This window comes from Salvelinus fontinalis, chromosome 16, assembly GCF_029448725.1.
Source record: "Salvelinus fontinalis isolate EN_2023a chromosome 16, ASM2944872v1, whole genome shotgun sequence".
Lineage (NCBI taxonomy): Eukaryota > Metazoa > Chordata > Actinopteri > Salmoniformes > Salmonidae > Salvelinus > Salvelinus fontinalis.
In genome coordinates, this window is record NC_074680.1 from 37,676,911 (window position 1) to 37,694,976 (window position 18,066).

The 18,066-nt window shown below is 44.2% G+C and overlaps 1 protein-coding gene across 6 annotated transcripts in view; it reads right to left on the reverse strand.

The window, feature by feature from the left end:
* The window catches only part of LOC129813118 (alpha-(1,6)-fucosyltransferase-like), a 182,028-nt gene that overhangs the window by 42,981 nt on the left and 120,981 nt on the right, over window positions 1-18,066 (reverse strand). For 2 of the 6 annotated variants that reach the window (XM_055865315.1, XM_055865313.1), the window contains one exon: window positions 731-1,307. The exons of 1 other annotated variant lie outside the window; for it this stretch is intronic. In XM_055865315.1, coding sequence (XP_055721290.1) covers window positions 731-933 — 203 coding nt within the window. In that variant the 5' untranslated portion in view covers window positions 934-1,307. Of the gene's footprint in view, window positions 1-730; window positions 1,308-14,979; window positions 15,023-18,066 lie in introns of those variants that run through there. 3 more of the 6 variants (XM_055865314.1, XR_008753117.1, XR_008753116.1) reach the window with 3 other exon arrangements.

Here is an 18,066-nt window from a genome sequence, read left to right on the forward strand (position 1 = left end):
AGAGAGAGAGAGAGAGAGAAAAAAAAGATACAGTAGAGAAAAACAGGGAGACACAGAAGGACACAGAGAGACAGAGACACAGAGACACAAACAGACACAGACAGAGAGAGACAGAAAGAAGAGACACAGAGAGAAAGAGAGACACAGAGAGACACAGACAGACACAGACAGAGAGAGACAGAAAGAAAGAGAGACACAGAGAGAAAGAGAGACACAGAGAGACACAGAGAGAAAGAGAGACACAGAGAGAAAGAGAGACACAGAGAGACACAAACAGACACAGACAGAGAGAGACAGAAAGAAAGAGAGACACAGAGAGAAAGAGAGACACAGAGAGACACAGACAGACACAGACAGAGAGTGACAGAAAGAAAGAGAGACACAGAGAGACACAAACAGACACAGACAGAGAGAGACAGAAAGAAAGAGAGACACAGAGAGAAAGAGAGACACAGAGAGACACAGACAGGCACAGAGAGACATAAAGAAAGAGAGACACAGAAAGAAAGAGAGACACAGAGAGACACAGAGAGACACAGAGAGAAAGAGACACACAGAGAGACAGATAGAAACAAAGAGAAAGAGAGAGACCGAGAGAAAGAGAGAGAAAGAGAGAGACAGAAAGAAAGAGAGAGACACAGAGAGAAAGAGAAACACAGAGCGAGAAAGACAGAAATGGACAGAAAGCCACACTCAGTCTGTGTCAATTAATCATGGCCATGCATCTCACCTGAGTGTCTCAGCCATGCGTCTTAGGTCCTCATTCTGCTGTTTCAGTCTCTCCAGCTTGGCTAGGATCTTGGACAGGTCTCTGCTGGATCTCTCCGGATGCTCGCTGTCCCTAACCAGGTGTCCTCCAATGTAGAACAGCAGTGTACCCCACGCAAGGAACACCAGCATAATCCAGCGCCACGAACCTGCCCATGGCCGCATCTTTCACCCCTCTGGGGTCTTTGGGGTGGAGGGGTGAGGGATGGGAGGGTGAGCAGCACTCCCGTCACAATAGGCTCTGAAGCATGGTTGGAACGGCGATGGAGGGCGTAGGGAGAACGGAGGAGGTGAGCGTGGTCCAGTTGGGGTTTGGTTGATGGGGTTAGTTAATGCATGGCTATGGTTCCTGCAAGGGGTTAGGATGGGTTGAGGTCCATTGTTGCGGCCTGCCTTCCTGGGTGGGCCCTCTCTGGGATAGGCTGGTTTGGGCTTGTGCTGAGCCGGGCTCTGGTAGTCTGGCCACTCACTGGTGTCACCCTCTGTGTCTCTGCAGTCCTCTGACTGACTGACAGACGGCTCAGTCACTCAGTGGTCTTCTGCTCAAAGGGAAAACAAAGCAGTCAGGTTAGGGAGAGTCACTGACAAACTCAGTAAACCACTGCCCTTATCTTCTTCCTTCCAACCTTCCCTTCCTTTCCTCTCTTCCTCTCACCAGATAAACCTGGAGTCAGGAGCCCCTCAGCAGTTAACAGAGAAGCCCACTAATCCACAGAACACAACACAAACCCACCACTTCTCAACAGAACACTACACAAACCCACCACCTCTCATCAGAACACGACACAAACCCACCACCTCTCAACAGAACACAACACAAACCCACAAGTGACCAGAGCACAACCAATGGATGTTGCCTGTGAGAGAGAATAGTGAAAATAGAATAAATGCAGCTAGCGGTAGTTCCTTTATCTCATAATACAACTGGGTTAAATGTGGAGGAGTGTGTGGCTGTCAATGGAGAGGCATCTTCCTCCTCGCTCTCTTGGAGGACAAAGGATTATTATGGTACGGCTGATTATTCTTAGTTACAGACTAGATACACATTTGTGTGTGGAGCATATACAATGTCAAATATTGGTTGAGTCAACTTAATAAAGTTACCCTGTGTTACCCTGCTGCCTTAACATATGTCATCAAGTCCAATCAAAATGTCATGTTGAGTTCAATTCATCTAAGTTACTTCAACCTAGTAAGTGAAAGTGAACATTTTGTTGGGGCACGCGGTACAGACGGCTATATCGGTCCTCTAATACAGGACTCTAATACAGGACTCTAATACAGGTCCTCTAGTAAAGGCCCAGTGCACTTTGTTTGACTTAAAAATAATAATAACTATATCATTTTTTCCCCTGATTTTTCAGGGCTGCTAGAGCACTTTCTCTTCTTTTGACTCTATACTCCAAACGTTTGGAGTATAGAGTAAAGATTTGAAATCAAATAATGACTTTAATTTGAGGGTATTTTCATCCATATCTGGTGAACCGTTTAGACATCGTAGGGGAGCAAAAGTATTTAGACAAATTCACTTATATGTGTATTAAAGTAGTGAAAAGTTTAGTATTTGTTCCCATATTCATTGCACACAATGACTAAATCAAGCTTGTGATGTTTACACGTGTTGGATGCATTTTGCTCTTTGTTTAGGTTGTATTTCACATTATTTTGCGGCCAAAAGAAAAGAATAGTAAATAATGTGTTGTGTCATTTTGGAGTCACTTTTATTGTAAGTAATAATACGTTTCTAAACACTTCTACATGAATGTGGATGCTACCATGATTACAGATCATCCTGAATGAATCGTGAATAATGATGAGTGAGAAAGTTACAGACCCACAAACATCATACCCCCAAGACATGCTAACCTCTCACCATTACAATAACAGGAGAGGTTAGCATTTTACATCATACCCCCAAGACATGCAAACTCTCACCATTACAATAACAGGGGAGGTTAGCATTCTACATCATACCCCCAAGACATGCTAACCTCTCACCATTACAATAACAGGGGAGGTTAGCATTTTACATCATACCCCCAAGACATGCTAACCTCTCACCATTACAATAACAGGGGAGGTTAGCATTTTATATCATACCCCAAAGACATTCTAACCTCTCACCATTACAACAACAGGGGAGGTTAGCATTTTATATCATACCCCAAAGACATGCTAACCTCTCACCATTACAATAACAGGGGAGGTTAGCATTTTATATCATACCCCCAAGACATGCTAACCTCTCACCATTACAATAACAGGGGAGGTTTTGGGGGTATGATAGTGCTTTTGGCCGAGGCAATCAAAGGGTAGACTTAATGAATGAATCAATATATTTTCTGCTGACCTTCTGCTGCCTGCTTGGTGCTGTCATAATGCCTGCCTGTCAGACAGAGAGGGCTGCTGCCTGGTGAGGGAGCCTGGTGAGGCTAGCAGCTAGCATTCACCTCTGTCCTTCTGAATGTCTGATCACAGTTTGTTCTCCCTCTCTCTGTCTGGTTGTGAGTGTAGTGAGCCCAGCAGCTAATGCTAACCTCACTGTCTGTCTGTCTGTCTGTCTGTCTGTCTGTCTGTCTGTCTGTCTGTCTGTCTGTCTGTCTGTCTGTCTGTCTGTCTGTCACATTTGTCTGGCAGTGAGTTTAGCAGACAGCTTTCACCTCTCTCTCTCCCCCTCTCCCCTGGTGTATCTGAGGTTTAAAAAGGCTTCTGAAGTTTGTAACTTCCACTTTGAATTTCAGAATGGCTCAAATGAACATCATACACCTTTATTACAACACCAGCCTCTGTTACGAACACTTCCCTGTACCATACGTACAGTCTGTACAGTAAATATGGCTATAGTGCAGGAGCCTATCTGCTATTTCTGTCGTGTGAGGTACAAGTACATGTACAGGTACGCCCTCTGGACAGGACACGAGTCACTACAGTTCATATTACACTACTGTCTGTCTGTATCTGGGACAGATTGGATGAATCTTCTCAGAGTATCTAGAGTTGAAGTCGGAAGTTTACATACACTCAATTAGTATTTGGTAGCATTGCCTTTAAATTGTTTTACTTGGGTCAAATGTTTCGGGTAGACTTCCACAATAAGTTGGTTGAATTTTGGCCCATTCCTCCTGACAGAGCTGGTGTAACTGAGTCAGGTTTGTAGGCTTCCTTGCTCTCCTTCCTGACTGATGTCTTGAGATGTTGCTTCAATATATCCACATAATTTTCCACCCTCATGATGCCATCTATTTTGTGAAGTGCACCAGTCCCTTCTGCAGCAAAGCACCCCCACAACATGATTCTGCCACCCCCGTGCTTTACGGTTGGGATGGTGTTCTTCGGCTTGCAAGCCTCCCCCTTTTTCCTCCAAACATAAGGATGGTCATTATGGCCAAACAGTCATATTTTTGTTTCATCAGACCAGAGGACATTTCTACAAAAAGTACAATCTTTGTTCCCATGTGCAGTTGCAAACCGTAGTCTGGCTTTTTTTTTACGGCGGTTTTGGAGCAGTGGCTTCTTCCTTGCTGAGTGGTCTTTCAGGTTGTTTAAAAAAATATATATATTTAACTAGGCAAGTCAGTTAAGAACAAAATCTTATTTCAATGATGGCATTGAAGAACGGATTATTGTTCAGGAGCAGAACGCCAGACTTTTACCTTGTCAGCTCTGGGATTTGATCTTGCAACCCTTCGGTTACAAGTCCAATGCTCTAACCTCTAGGCTACCTGCCGCTCCATGTCAATATAGGACTCGTTTTACTGTGGATATAGATACTTTTGTACCTGTTTCCTCCAGCATCTTCACAAGGTCCTTTGCTGTTGTTCTGGGATTGATTTTTAAAAAGTACATTCATCTCTAGGAGACAGAACACATCTCCTTCCTGAGCGATATGACGGCTGCATGGTCCCATGGTGTTTATACTTGCGTACTATTGTTTGTACAGATGAAAGTGGTACCTTCAGGTGTTTGGAAATTGCTCCCAAGGATGAGCCAGACTTGTGGAGGTCTACAATTTATTTTCTGAGGTCTTGGCTGATTTCTTTTGATTTTCCCATGATGTCAAGCAAAGAGTCACTGATTTTGAAGGAAGGCCTTGAAATACATCCACAGGTACACCTCCAATTGACTCAAATTATGTAAATTAGCCTATCAGAAGCTTCTAAAGCCATGACATCATTTTCTGGAATTTTCCAAGCTGTTTAAAGGCACAGTCAAGTGTATGTAAACTTCTGACCCTCTGGAATTGTGATACAGTGAATTATAAGTGAAATAATCTGTCTGTAAACAATTGTTGGAAAAATTACTTGTGTCATGCACAAAGTAGATGTCCTAACCGACTTGCCAAAACTATAGTTTGTTAACAAGAAATTTGTGGAGTGGTTGAAAAACGAGTTTTAATGACTCCAACCTAAGTGTATGTAAACTGCCAACTTCAACTGTATGTTGTAATATAAACTATATCCTATGGATGGCTTGGAGCTACAAGCACTGGACAGGTGGATGATGAACAACAAGGTAATCAAATTAAACGCTATACTTTAATGATAATTTGATGATGTGATTTAAGGTCTTTCTCTCTCAGCCAATGGCAGAGTCTGATTCAGTTTGTTCTCCCTCTCTTATCCAATGGCATAGTCTTATAATCGTTGTGTCTACCTCTCAGTCAAAGGGTGCTTCTGATTCAGTTTGCTCTGCATCTCTCAGTCAATGGTGGAATCTAATTCTGTTTGTTCTGTCTCTCTCAGCCAATGAATAATTGAGCTGAGTACAGCACTGAGCCCCAGTTTAGCCTCATCACACTCAAAGAGAGGAGCAGTAACCAGGAAACAGGAACTGCATCTTTTATAAATATTAGCCTTTATCAATATTCAGCAAAGGAGAGAGAGTAGGAAGGAAGACATCTTTTGGCACCCTAATCAAAGTTAGCTTTACTGAGCAGCCCTTTTGTTCTCTCTCTCTCTTTTTCTCTCTCCCTCTCTCTCCCATTTCTCTTTCTCTCTCTCTTTGAAAATATGATACACAGTATAGGTTAGATAATGATGCAATGCTGCATAGTAAGAAACAAGGCTACCTTGTCCTTATGTGATTCTAAGGCAGAGGAGTATAAGTATGTATCTCTATAACAGCAGTGATGGAACCTCTGTCTCTCATGGGGATTCTATAACAGTGATGGAACTGCCACAGTCCACACCCACCCAGGGCCTAGCCATGAGCTCTGTTCTGTTCATTCATCTATTCTCCAGGTAGCACACCCCACGTAAGATATCCTCAGTAAAAAACTTGACCTATACCCCTCCCCCACCACACATCTCCCCATCCCTGATATGAATGTTTATTTCTCGGTCGTAAAATGACATTTGCTTTGGGGGGAATCTTGCATTTTGGCTGCAGTTCAAGGTTGGTTGAGCACTGCCATTTACTACAGAGAAGTGACATTTGAGAATCCAAAGGGATGTTGTGTTATTCATGATAATGGAGGATGCCAGGGCTGTGTTCTTATTAAGGGCAGGGAACCCAGCCAGGCAGTAACACACACACACACACACACACACACACACACACACACACACACACACACACACACACACACACACACACACACACACACACACACACACACACACACACACACACACACACACACACACACACACACACACACAGGGTATTCTCTTCTCTTAGTGAACTAGTGCAGCACCACACCTCCAGGGCTTAACTCTAAACCACTAAACCAGGACAAGAGGGAAACCGAGAAGTCATCAATAGTGCCTTCTACCGCAGTACTGTAAGTTAGCCAAGCCAGCCCAGCAGATTGTTGCTGTGTGTGTGTGTGTGTGTGTGTGTGTGTGTGTGTGTGTGTGTGTGTGTGTGTGTGTGTGTGTGTGTGTGTGTGTGTGTGTGTGTGTGTGTGTGTGTGTGTGTGTGTATGTCCAGGGCTGAGGTTGGCTGTGGCTGATACAGAGTGATCGGGGTTGCTCTAGTCCAGTGGAGGCTGTTGAGGGGAGGAATGGCAACAAACACATCTTCCATGTGGTTGATACCACTCCGTTGACTCCATTCCAGACATTATTATTAGCCGTCCTCCCCTCAGCAGCCTCAGCAGGTAAGGCTCTACTGACATCGTAGGAGACAGAGGTAAGGCTCTACTGACATCATAGAAGACAGAGGTGAGGCTCTCCTGACATCATAGGAGACAGAGGTAAGGCCCTACTGACATCATAGGAGACAGAGGTAAGGCTCTACTGACATCATAGGAGACCGAGGTAAGGCCCTACTGACATCATAGGAGACAGAGGTAAGGCTCTACTGACATCATAGGAGACAGAGGTAAGGCTCTACTAACATCATAGGAGACAGAGGTAAGGCTCTACTAACATCATAGGAGACAGAGGTGAGGCTCTCCTGACATCATAGGAGACAGAGGTAAGGCTCTACTGACATCATAGGAGACAGAGGTAAGGCTCTACTGACATCATAGGAGACAGAGGTAAGGCTCTACTAACATCATAGGAGACAGAGGTAAGGCTCTACTGACATCATAGGAGACAGAGGTAAGGCCCTACTGACATCATAGGAGACAGAGGTAAGGCTCTACTGACATCATAGGAGACCGAGGTAAGGCTCTACTGACATCATAGGAGACAGAGGTAAGGCCCTACTGACATCATAAGAGTCAGAGGTAAGGCTCTACTAACATCATAGGAGACAGAGGTAAGGCTCTACTGACATCATAGGAGACAGAGGTAAGGCCCTACTGACATCATAGGAGACAGAGGTAAGGCTCTACTGACATCATAAGAGACAGGGGTAAGGCCCTACTGACATCATAGGAGACCGAGGTGAGGCTCTACTGACATCATAGGAGACAGAGGTAAGGCTCTACTAACATCATAAGAGACAGAGGTAAGGCTCTACAGACATCATAAGAGACAGGGGTAAGGCCCTACTGACATCATAGGAGACCGAGGTAAGGCCCTACTGACATCATAGGAGACCGAGGTAAGGCCCTACTAACATCATAGGAGACAGAGGTGAGGCCCTACTGACATCATAGGAGACAGAGGTAAGGCCCTACTGACATCATAGGAGACAGAGGTAAGGCCCTACTGACATCATAGGAGACAGAGGTAAGGCCCTACTGACATCATAGGAGACAGAGGTAAGGCTCTACTGACATCATAGGAGACAGAGGTAAGGCTCACTGACATCATAGGAGACAGGGGTAAGGCTCTACTGACATCGTAGGAGACAGAGGTGAGGCTCTACTAACATCATAGGAGACAGAGGTAAGGCTCTACTGACATCATAGAAGACAGAGGTGAGGCTCTACTAACATCATAGGAGACAGAGGTAAGGCTCTACTAACATCATAGGAGACAGAGGTAAGGCTCAACAGACATCATAAGAGACAGAGGTAAGGCTCTACTGACATAATAGGCAGCAAAGCCAATGAAGTATACAAGCATTCCGCTACACCACAAGCATTTTGCTACACCCGCAATAACATCTGCTAAACACGTGTGTTTGTGACCAATACAATTTGATTTGATTTGAGCAGCACTGAAACAGGAGCCTGCATACCAGAGCTGCTGTGCCTGCACTGCTAAGGACAGGCTTCACAGAAGTAGCGGCCCGTCCATTAGAACGTTAGGGGCGGTGCTCCACTTGTGACTAGTCAAAAGTATTTTATTTTTTATTTTTCAACAAAATAGCTATTAAATAATTAAAGGATTATATAAAACATTTCCATAAACATGTGGTTAAATTGTGTATCTTTTACTGTTTTAAAACAAGCTGTTACAGTACTGTTCTTCTATCAGCAGCTCCAGGCGTTCGGCCTGCCGCCCAGCAATGAGATTGCAGGATTTCATCACATGATTTTCACAGCAGAAAGTAAATGGACCGTCCTGGGCTTTGAGATGAATGAGTGGTGCAGCTTCTCTTCTGTCATTACTGGTTTTCTCTTTCCTTTTTCATCTATGTTTCTCTTCCACAACAAAGACATTTAGGGACTGGGGAGAAAATGCTCAAAAAAAATGGGAAAGATTTTCTGTGCAAAATGTCCAAATGACATCAGTTTGACCAGTTTTAAGGAAATTATAAAGGTGTTAAAACGACCCTACATGTTTTTGATCAAATATAAGTTCGACTTGGATGCATATTTTGTGGTTGAAATACTATCAGCTTTTATGACAGCACTGCCACCTTTACCGCCCATTCATTCTGGCAAGATGGTGAAAGAAATAGGTACTATTTCCCCACTCCTGTTCCAGAGTCAAAATGTGCATTTAGTGTATTATTTTACTGCAAGAAATGCTTAAATCTTCAGGAGTTAATATTATATTAGGCTACGTGAGAGGCTATAGACCTACAGTCAGTTTCCAGATTTCAGTTAGGCTACTATTCCATTTAACCCATCTAAACAGTACAGTTCCCTTGATGTGCCATGTTAAAGTACCCGTTTTGTGACTGTTGAATTTGTATAGTGCATCACAGATAACACAGCCGCACTGCTATCATCCTCTTTTACCACTTCACCAAATCTTTCCTCAACTTTAGTCTACTGTTCTGACCCTCCCTTCTATATATCTTCAACTCTACATTTAGCAGATCTCATTGAATAAAACTCTGACATCGTCCTTTTTGGCTCAGTGGATAGATGTTAACTTTATCTGCCCAAGTTCCCAAAAGCATTTGGCAATCGGCAATTGGTATTTGGTGCGCTACAGTGAGGCTACGCACTAACGACAGATACAAAACCTCAATGTTGCCTATAGATATAAATTGCACAATATTTCTACATTTATGGATTTTTTAATGCATTGTTCTCTTTATTCAACCCGCCCGCCCACCCTTCATCCACACAGTATTTAATCACCCTAAACCCACCCAACAGCTCTTCATCCACACAGTATTTAATCACCCTAAACCCACCCTTCATCCACACAGTATTTAATCACCCTAAACCCACCCTTCATCCACACAGTATTTAATCACCCTAAACCCACCCTTCATCCACACAGTATTTAATCACCCTAAACCCACCCTTCATCCACACAGTATTTAATCACCCTAAACCCACCCTTCATCCACACAGTATTTAATCACCCTAAACCCACCCTTCATCCACACAGTATTTAATCACCCTAAACCCACCCTTCATCCACACAGTGTTTCATGACCCTAAACCCACCCTTCATCCACACAGTATTTAATCACCCTAAACCCACCCAACAGCTCTTCATCCACACAGTATTTAATCACCCTAAACCCACCCTTCATCCACACAGTATTTAATCACCCTAAACCCGCCCTTCATCCACACAGTATTTAATCACCCTAAACCCACCCTTCATCCACACAGTATTTAATCACCCTAAACCCACCCTTCATCCACACAGTATTTAATCACCCTAAACCCGCCCTTCATCCACACAGTATTTAATCACCCTAAACCCACCCTTCATCCACACAGTATTTAATCACCCTAAACCCACCCTTCATCCACACAGTATTTAATCACCCTAAACCCACCCTTCATCCACACAGTATTAAATCACCCTAAACCCACCCTTCATCCACACAGTATTTAATCACCCTAAACCCACCCTTCATCCACACAGTATTTCATTACCCTAAACCCGCCCACCCGCCCTTCATCCACACAATATTTCATGACCCTAAACCCGCCCACCCGCCCTTCATCCACACAATATTTCATGACCCTTAACCCGCCCTTCATCCACACAGTATTTCATGAGCCTAAACCCGCCCTTCATCCACACAGTATTTCATGACCCTAAACCCGCCCTTCATCCACACAGTATTTCATGACCCTAAACCCGCCCTTCATCCACACAATATTTCATGACCCTAAACCCGCCCTTGATCCACACAGTATTTCATGACCCTAAACCCTCCCACCCGCCCTTCATCCACACAGTATTTCATGACCCTTAACCCGCCCTTCATCCACACAGTATTTCATGACCCTAAACCCGGCCTTCATCCACACAGTATTTCATGACCCTAAACCCGCCCTTCATCCACACAGTATTTCATGACCCTAAACCCGGCCACCCGCATTTCATCCACACAATATTTCAAGACCCAAAACCCACCCACCCGCCCTTCATCCACACAATATTTCATGACCCTAAACCCGGCCACCCGCCCTTCATCCACACAATATTTCATGACCCTAAACCCGCCCTTCATCCACACAGTATTTCATGACCCTGAACCCGCCCGCGCATCGCTAGTCTGCTCTATCAGTTACTGAACAGATGGAGCTAAGGAGCAAATTGCAATGAACTTGTAAATAAATAATCATACCAGTCATTGGGAGCCTGGGACCTGAACCGGACATCTACATCCATCAACAGTCGAAGGACAGATATATATACTAGCTAGAACCTTCTCCTGGATCTGGTTGGACAAAAAAAACATGGCTCTGTGCCCAATTCACAACACTGTTTTTTGTTTCTCCTACCTTTAGATGCTAGCTAGAGGAAACTAGCAACCACCAATCTAGCACACCGGTAGCTAGCTTGCTAGCTCGCATGCCAATCAAGTCTAACTAAAGTTACTGGCGAGCTTATCATGCTTGTGACATTATGCCAATTAAGTATCCTGTTAGATCATTTGTTTTCACTTGTAGCATCTGTGCTTGTTGCATTTTCCCTGTGCTTGTTGCGTTTTCCCTGTGCTTGTTACGTTTTCCCTGTGCTTGTTGCGTTTTCCCTGTGCTTGTTGCGTTTTCCCTGTGCTTGTTGCGTTTCCCTGTGCTTGTTACGTTTTCCCTGTGCTTGTTGCGTTTTCCCTGTGCTTGTTGCGTTTTCCCTGTGCTTGTTGCGTTTTCCCTGTGCTTGTTGCGTTTCCCTGTGCTTGTTACGTTTTCCCTGTGCTTGTTGCGTTTTCCCTGTGCTTGTTGCGTTTTCCCTGTGCTTGTTACGTTTTCCCTGTGCTTGTTACGTTTTCCCCGTGCTTGTTACGTTTTCCCTGTGCTTGTTACTGTCAGCGTCGTGTGTATAGGTGGCAGGGAAGTCAGACGCAGGAGAGTAAATGAAGTGTAGATGGAGACTTTTAATAAATCACCATGACATGCTCTACACACGAGAATTATATATACATTAAATAACAATGGGTACGAGGACCCGTCGCGCACCTATACACCAAACAAACAACACTTGACATAAAAACAATCTCTGACAAACACATGAAGGGAAACAGAGGGTTAAATACACAACAGGTAATGAATGGGATTGACAACAGGTGTGTAGGAAGACAAGACAAAACCAATGGAAAATGAAAAATGGATCGATGATGGCTAGAAGGCCGGTGAAGTCGACCGCTGAACACCGCCCGGACAAGGAGAGGCAACGACTTCGGTAGAAGTCGTGACAGTTACGTTTTCCCCGTGCTTGTTACGTTTTCCCCGTGCTTGTTACGTTTTCCCTGTGCTTGTTACGTTTTCCCTGTGCTTGTTACGTTTTCCCTGTGCTTGTTGCGTTTTCCCTGTGCTTGTTACGTTTTCCCTGTGCTTGTTACGTTTTCCCTGTGCTTGTTACGTTTTCCCTGTGCTTGTTACGTTTTCCCTGTGCTTGTTACGTTTTCCCTGTGCTTGTTACGTTTTCCCTGTGCTTGTTACATTTTCCCTGTACTTGTTACGTTTTCCCTGTGCTTGTTACGTTTTCCCTGTGCTTGTTGCATTTTCCCCGTGCTTGTTGCGTTTTCCCTGTGCTGTGTCACAGATGCACTCGTGAGATGGCTGCGCGCTGCTCATTCAAAAAATATAACTTTTGGTCATCAAAACAGTTGTGGCATGTGCAGCAGAGATGATTCTGTTTTACATCCTGAAATGAAATAGGTACATTTATGCTTTCGTTCAAACGCACAGATCACTGTATATATCTTCCCACAGAAACTACTAGTCATTTGAAAACATATGTTAATTATTCTCTCACCCTCCCGCCCAGCTATCACTGTACATCTGCAACGTGTTTCTGGGCCATAACGTGTGTGTGCGAGTGTATGTGTGCGCGTGTGGATGTGTGCGACCATTGGTGATACGAGCATGTGTGTCAGTATGTGGCTCTTGGTTACACCTGCTCTACAAGGTCACACCTACAGCAAGGGAGAATTGGAGGAAACCAATGCTCTAGTCCCCAGGGAGGGGGGAGGTGGGTCCACACACACACACACACACACACACACACACACACACACACACACACACACACACACACACACACACACACACACACACACACACACACACACACACACACACACACACACAGGTTGTTATGCAAATTACAGAGTAATTTAAAGTCGATGGACGCAGAATTACCAAGCGGACGCGATGCTTTTGTGATTTTCTCACATCATCCATTTTTATATTCAATAATGTCACATTAAGTGAGCTGCACCTGCTAGGCCAATCTGGTGTTTGAAGCTTTAAGGTTGTTTTCTAAGAGAGAGGTTGTGTGTGTGTGTGTGTGTGTGTGTGTGTGTGTGTGTGTGTGTGTGTGTGTGTGTGTGTGTGTGTGTGTGTGTGTGTGTGTGTGTGTGTGTGTGTGTGTGTGTGTGTGTGTGTGTGTGTGTGTGTGTGTGTGTGTGTGTCCGGTATGTGCTGTGGGAGGAGATCCGCAGTAGCTGGAGGGAGGAGATAAGCTACAGTGGGAGGAGAGGCCTCATATAGGCTACAGTGTGAGGAGAGGCCTCATATAGGCTACAGTGTGAGGAGAGGCCTCATATAGGCTACAGTGTGAGGAGAGGCCTCATATAGGCTACAGTGGGAGGAGAGGCCTCATATAGGCTACAGTGTGAGGAGAGACCTCATATAGGCTACAGTGGGAGGAGAGGCCTCATATAGGCTACAGTGGGAGGAGAGGCCTCATATAGGCTACAGTGTGAGGAGAGGCCTCATATAGGCTACAGTGGGTGGAGAGGCCTCATATAGGCTACAGTGTGAGGAGAGGCCTCATATAGGCTACAGTGGGTGGAGAAGCCTCATATAGGCTACAGTGTGAGGAGAGGCCTCATATAGGCTACAGTGGGAGGAGAGGCCTCATATAGGCTACAGTGTGAGGAGAGGCCTCATATAGGCTACAGCGGGTGGAGAGGCCTCATATAGGCTACAGTGTGAGGAGAGGCCTCATATAGGCTACAGTGTGAGGAGAGGCCTCATATAGGCTACAGTGTGAGGAGAGGCCTCATATAGGCTACAGTGGGAGGAGAGGCCTCATATAGGCTACAGTGGGAGGAGAGGCCTCATATAGGCTACAGTGGGAGGAGAGGCCTCATATAGGCTACAGCGGGTGGAGAGGCCTCATATAGGCTACAGCGGGTGGAGAGGCCTCATATAGGCTACAGTGGGTGGAGAGGCCTAATATAGGCTACAGTGGGAGGAGAGGCCTCATATAGGCTACAGTGGGAGGAGAGGCCTCATATAGGCTACAGCGGGTGGAGAGGCCTCATATAGGCTACTGTGGGAGGAGAGGCCTCATATAGGCTACTGTGGGAGGAGAGGCCTCATATAGGCTACTGTGGGAGGAGAGGCCTCATATAGGCTACTGTGGGAGGAGAGGCCTCATATAGGCTACAGTGGGAGGAGAGGCCTCATATAGGCTACAGCGGGTGGAGAGGCCTCATATAGGCTACTGTGGGAGGAGAGGCCTCATATAGGCTACTGTGGGAGGAGAGGCCTCATATAGGCTACAGTGGGAGGAGAGGCCTCATGTAGGCTACTGTGGGAGGAGAGGCCTCATATAGGCTACAGTGGGAGGCGAGACCTCATATAGGCTACAGTGGGTGGAGAGGCCTCATATAGGCTACAGTGGGAGGAGAGGCCTCATGTAGGCTACAGTGGGAGGAGAGGCCTCATATAGGCTACAGTGGGAGGAGAGGCCTCATATAGGCTACAGTGTGAGGAGAGGCCTCATGTAGGCTACAGTGGGAGGCGAGACCTCATATAGGCTACAGCGGGTGGAGAGGCCTCATATAGGCTACAGCGGGTGGAGAGACCTCATATAGGCTACTGTGGGAAGAGAGGCCTCATATAGGCTACAGTGTGAGGAGAGGCCTCATATAGGCTACTGTCTGGCCCAACCAAGACCTCAGAGATATACACACACACACACACACATGCATTTTAAATGGAGGAAATGGACCAACTCCATGTTACTCATAATAGTAACTCTATTCAATTACCTTTCTTCAGTACTTCTAGGATGGGCACTAAGTAGGTCTGAGTCTGGAAGAGATCAAATAACAGGATAACTGTAACAATGGCAATAACTGTGATAACGGTAATAACGGTAATAATGGTGATAACGGTAACAAGGGTAATAACGGTAATAACTGCGATACTGCACAAACTGTAATAACTGTGAAAACTGTAATAACTGTGATAACTGTAACAACTGTAACAACTGTAATAACTGTGATAACTGTAATAACTGTAATAACTGCGGTAACTGTAATACCGTGATAACTATGATAACTGTGATAACTGTAATAACTGTGGTAACTGTGGCAGCTGTAATAACTGTGACAACTGTAATACTGTAATAACTGTAATAACTGTAATAACTGTGATAACTGTAGAAACTGTAATAACTGTGATAACGGCGATAACTGTAATACTGCAATAACTGTGATAACTGTGATAATTGTAACAACTGTAATAACTGTGATAACTGTAATACTGTAATAACTATGATAACTGTGATAACTGTAAGACTATCATAACTGTAATAACTGTGGTAACGGTAATAACTGTAATAACTGTAATAACTGTAATAACTGTGGTAACTGTGATAACTGTGATAACTGTGATAACTATGATAACTGTGATAACTGTAATAACTGTAATAACTGTAATACTGTGATAACTATGATAACTGTAGAAACTGTAATAACTGTGGTAACTGTAGTAACTGTGATAACGGCGATAACTGTAATACTGTGATAACTGTGATAACTGTAACAACTGTAATAACTGTAATACTGTAATAACTATGATAACTGTGATAACGGTAAGACTGTCAAAACTGTAATAACTGTGGTAACTGTGATAACTGTGATAACTATGATAACTGTGATAACTGTGATAACTGTAATACCGTGATAACTATGATAACTGTGATAACTGTAATAACTGTGGTAACTGTGGTAGCTGTAATAACTGTGACAACTGTAATACCTGTAATAACTGTAATAACTGCGATAACTGTAGAAACTGTAATAACTGTGGTAACTGTAACAACTGTAATAACTGTGATATCTGTAATACTGTAATAACTATGATAATTGTGATAACTGTAAGACTGTCATAACTGTAATAACTGTGGTAACTGTGATAACTATGATAACTGTGATAACTGTAATACTGTGATAACTATGATAACTGTGATAACTATGATAACTGTGATAAAGGCACATTCAGATGGAAATACTAAAAGCATAAGGGCATCCTATTCATTGTCTTCTATGATCTGAACTGGTTCTGAAATGAGTTTGACTCAACTCACAACGAACGCCCTCCCTCTCTCTGTCAGCCAATGTGACAGATGACCTTCACAAGGCAACACTGCAGGTGTGTGTGTCCTTTCTCCCTGTTTGCGAACCCCAATTAAAGGATGATAGAATAATGAAACAAATGACTAGCCTGTCTAGCATCACCCCCATCCTCCATCGTCTCCTCCCCCCTTTCCTCCCCCTAGACAACAACATGATGTGACCACTCGGAAATAGAGACAGGTCATGACATTACATCATAGAACCAGCTTGCAGAAGCCTAATGAAGAGTAGAGAACAAACAGTACATCGTTTAAGGCACAGAAAATACAAGCCTCGTTCCAGATCTGTTTGTGCTGTCTGGTCAAATCCTATGGTCATTGTCATTAAGCTCGCGTGCTATACCGTATATAGCGTATACCGGGGTATTTGGAAATAGCCACGGGATGGTTTTTCAACACCGTTGAAACTATTTCTTTGAAGTTTTTCAATAAATGTGAATATTTGTAGCTACTTTTTAAGTATATACCTGCAGTCAACTTGTGAAATAGGATAGCCAGTCAACTTGTGTAATACATTAGGAGGTAAAGCAGATCGCATTCTTCACCTGTCACACTATTTTACATTATGAAGCTTACCGTAGTTCCCCAGAACAGTTGAGCTAGTCACGTGTTCGTAAACAGCACAACGGGCGAATGCAGGAGCTGGTGAGTCCAGCTGTGTATTGTGTTGAACTTGCTAGTTAGCTCAGTCAGAGGCAGAATTAATATGGAGATGGGGCACCATATAGTGATAGCTTTCTGCCGTGAGAAGTCACAGCGCTTTGAATGAGTTTTTTTTTTTACAGCTACCACTGATATCTTGATTTCCTTGCGTTTGTTTTCCTCTCCGTTCTAGGCCCCTCAGTCTGCTACTCCTCCCTCTTCTTCGAGCAGAGCAGGCCCCTTGCCCTAGTGATTCCAGACTCCACACAGACACAGCGTGTACAGATGCTCCTCAGTACTGTTCTTCCTTCAAAACAAGCATGCGTCACAACATTGGTGATTTGCATAATGAATCTTGTTCCCATTTGCTTGTAAAATGTCCAGTACCCAGTTGCACAGGGCGGGGTCGAGACCCAAGTTCTAGAGCTTAATGACGAGTTTGGAGGTTACTATGGTGTTAAATGCTGAGCTGTAGTCGGTGAACAGCATTCTCACATAGGTATTCCTCTTGTCCAGATGGGTTAGGGCAGTGTGCAGAGTGGTTGCGATTGCGTCGTCTGTGGACCTATTGGGGCGGTAAGCAAATTGGAGTGGGTCTAGGGTGTCAGGTAGGGTGGAAGTGATATGGTCCTTGACTAGTCTCTCAAAGAACTTACTACGGGGCAATAGTCACGGGGCAATAGTCACGGGGCGATAGTCACTAGTCATGGGGCAATAGTCACTATGGCGGTAATACAGTAATGGTATGACGATATGAAAATCTGGATTTTGGTATTAGGCTAAGAGAAAAGTGTGCAGTACCAGACAAAGACAAGTTAGATGTACAGTAAATGTATCGTAGGCTACATGTAGCCTTGTCAGCGTGTTAGTGTGCTGTTAGCGTACGTTTAAGGTACAGATGTCACATCTTAATTTGAGCCAGTTTGTGACAGCAGGAAAATAATCTTGCTGCAACAGGAAATGTAAATTATTATGTGGATTACAATCAATGGGCATTGTTTTGTAGGGTTTGATACATTTATTGTAAGAGAAAATCAAGTCTGAAAGGTTATTTTTTTAGACCTCAGATACACTA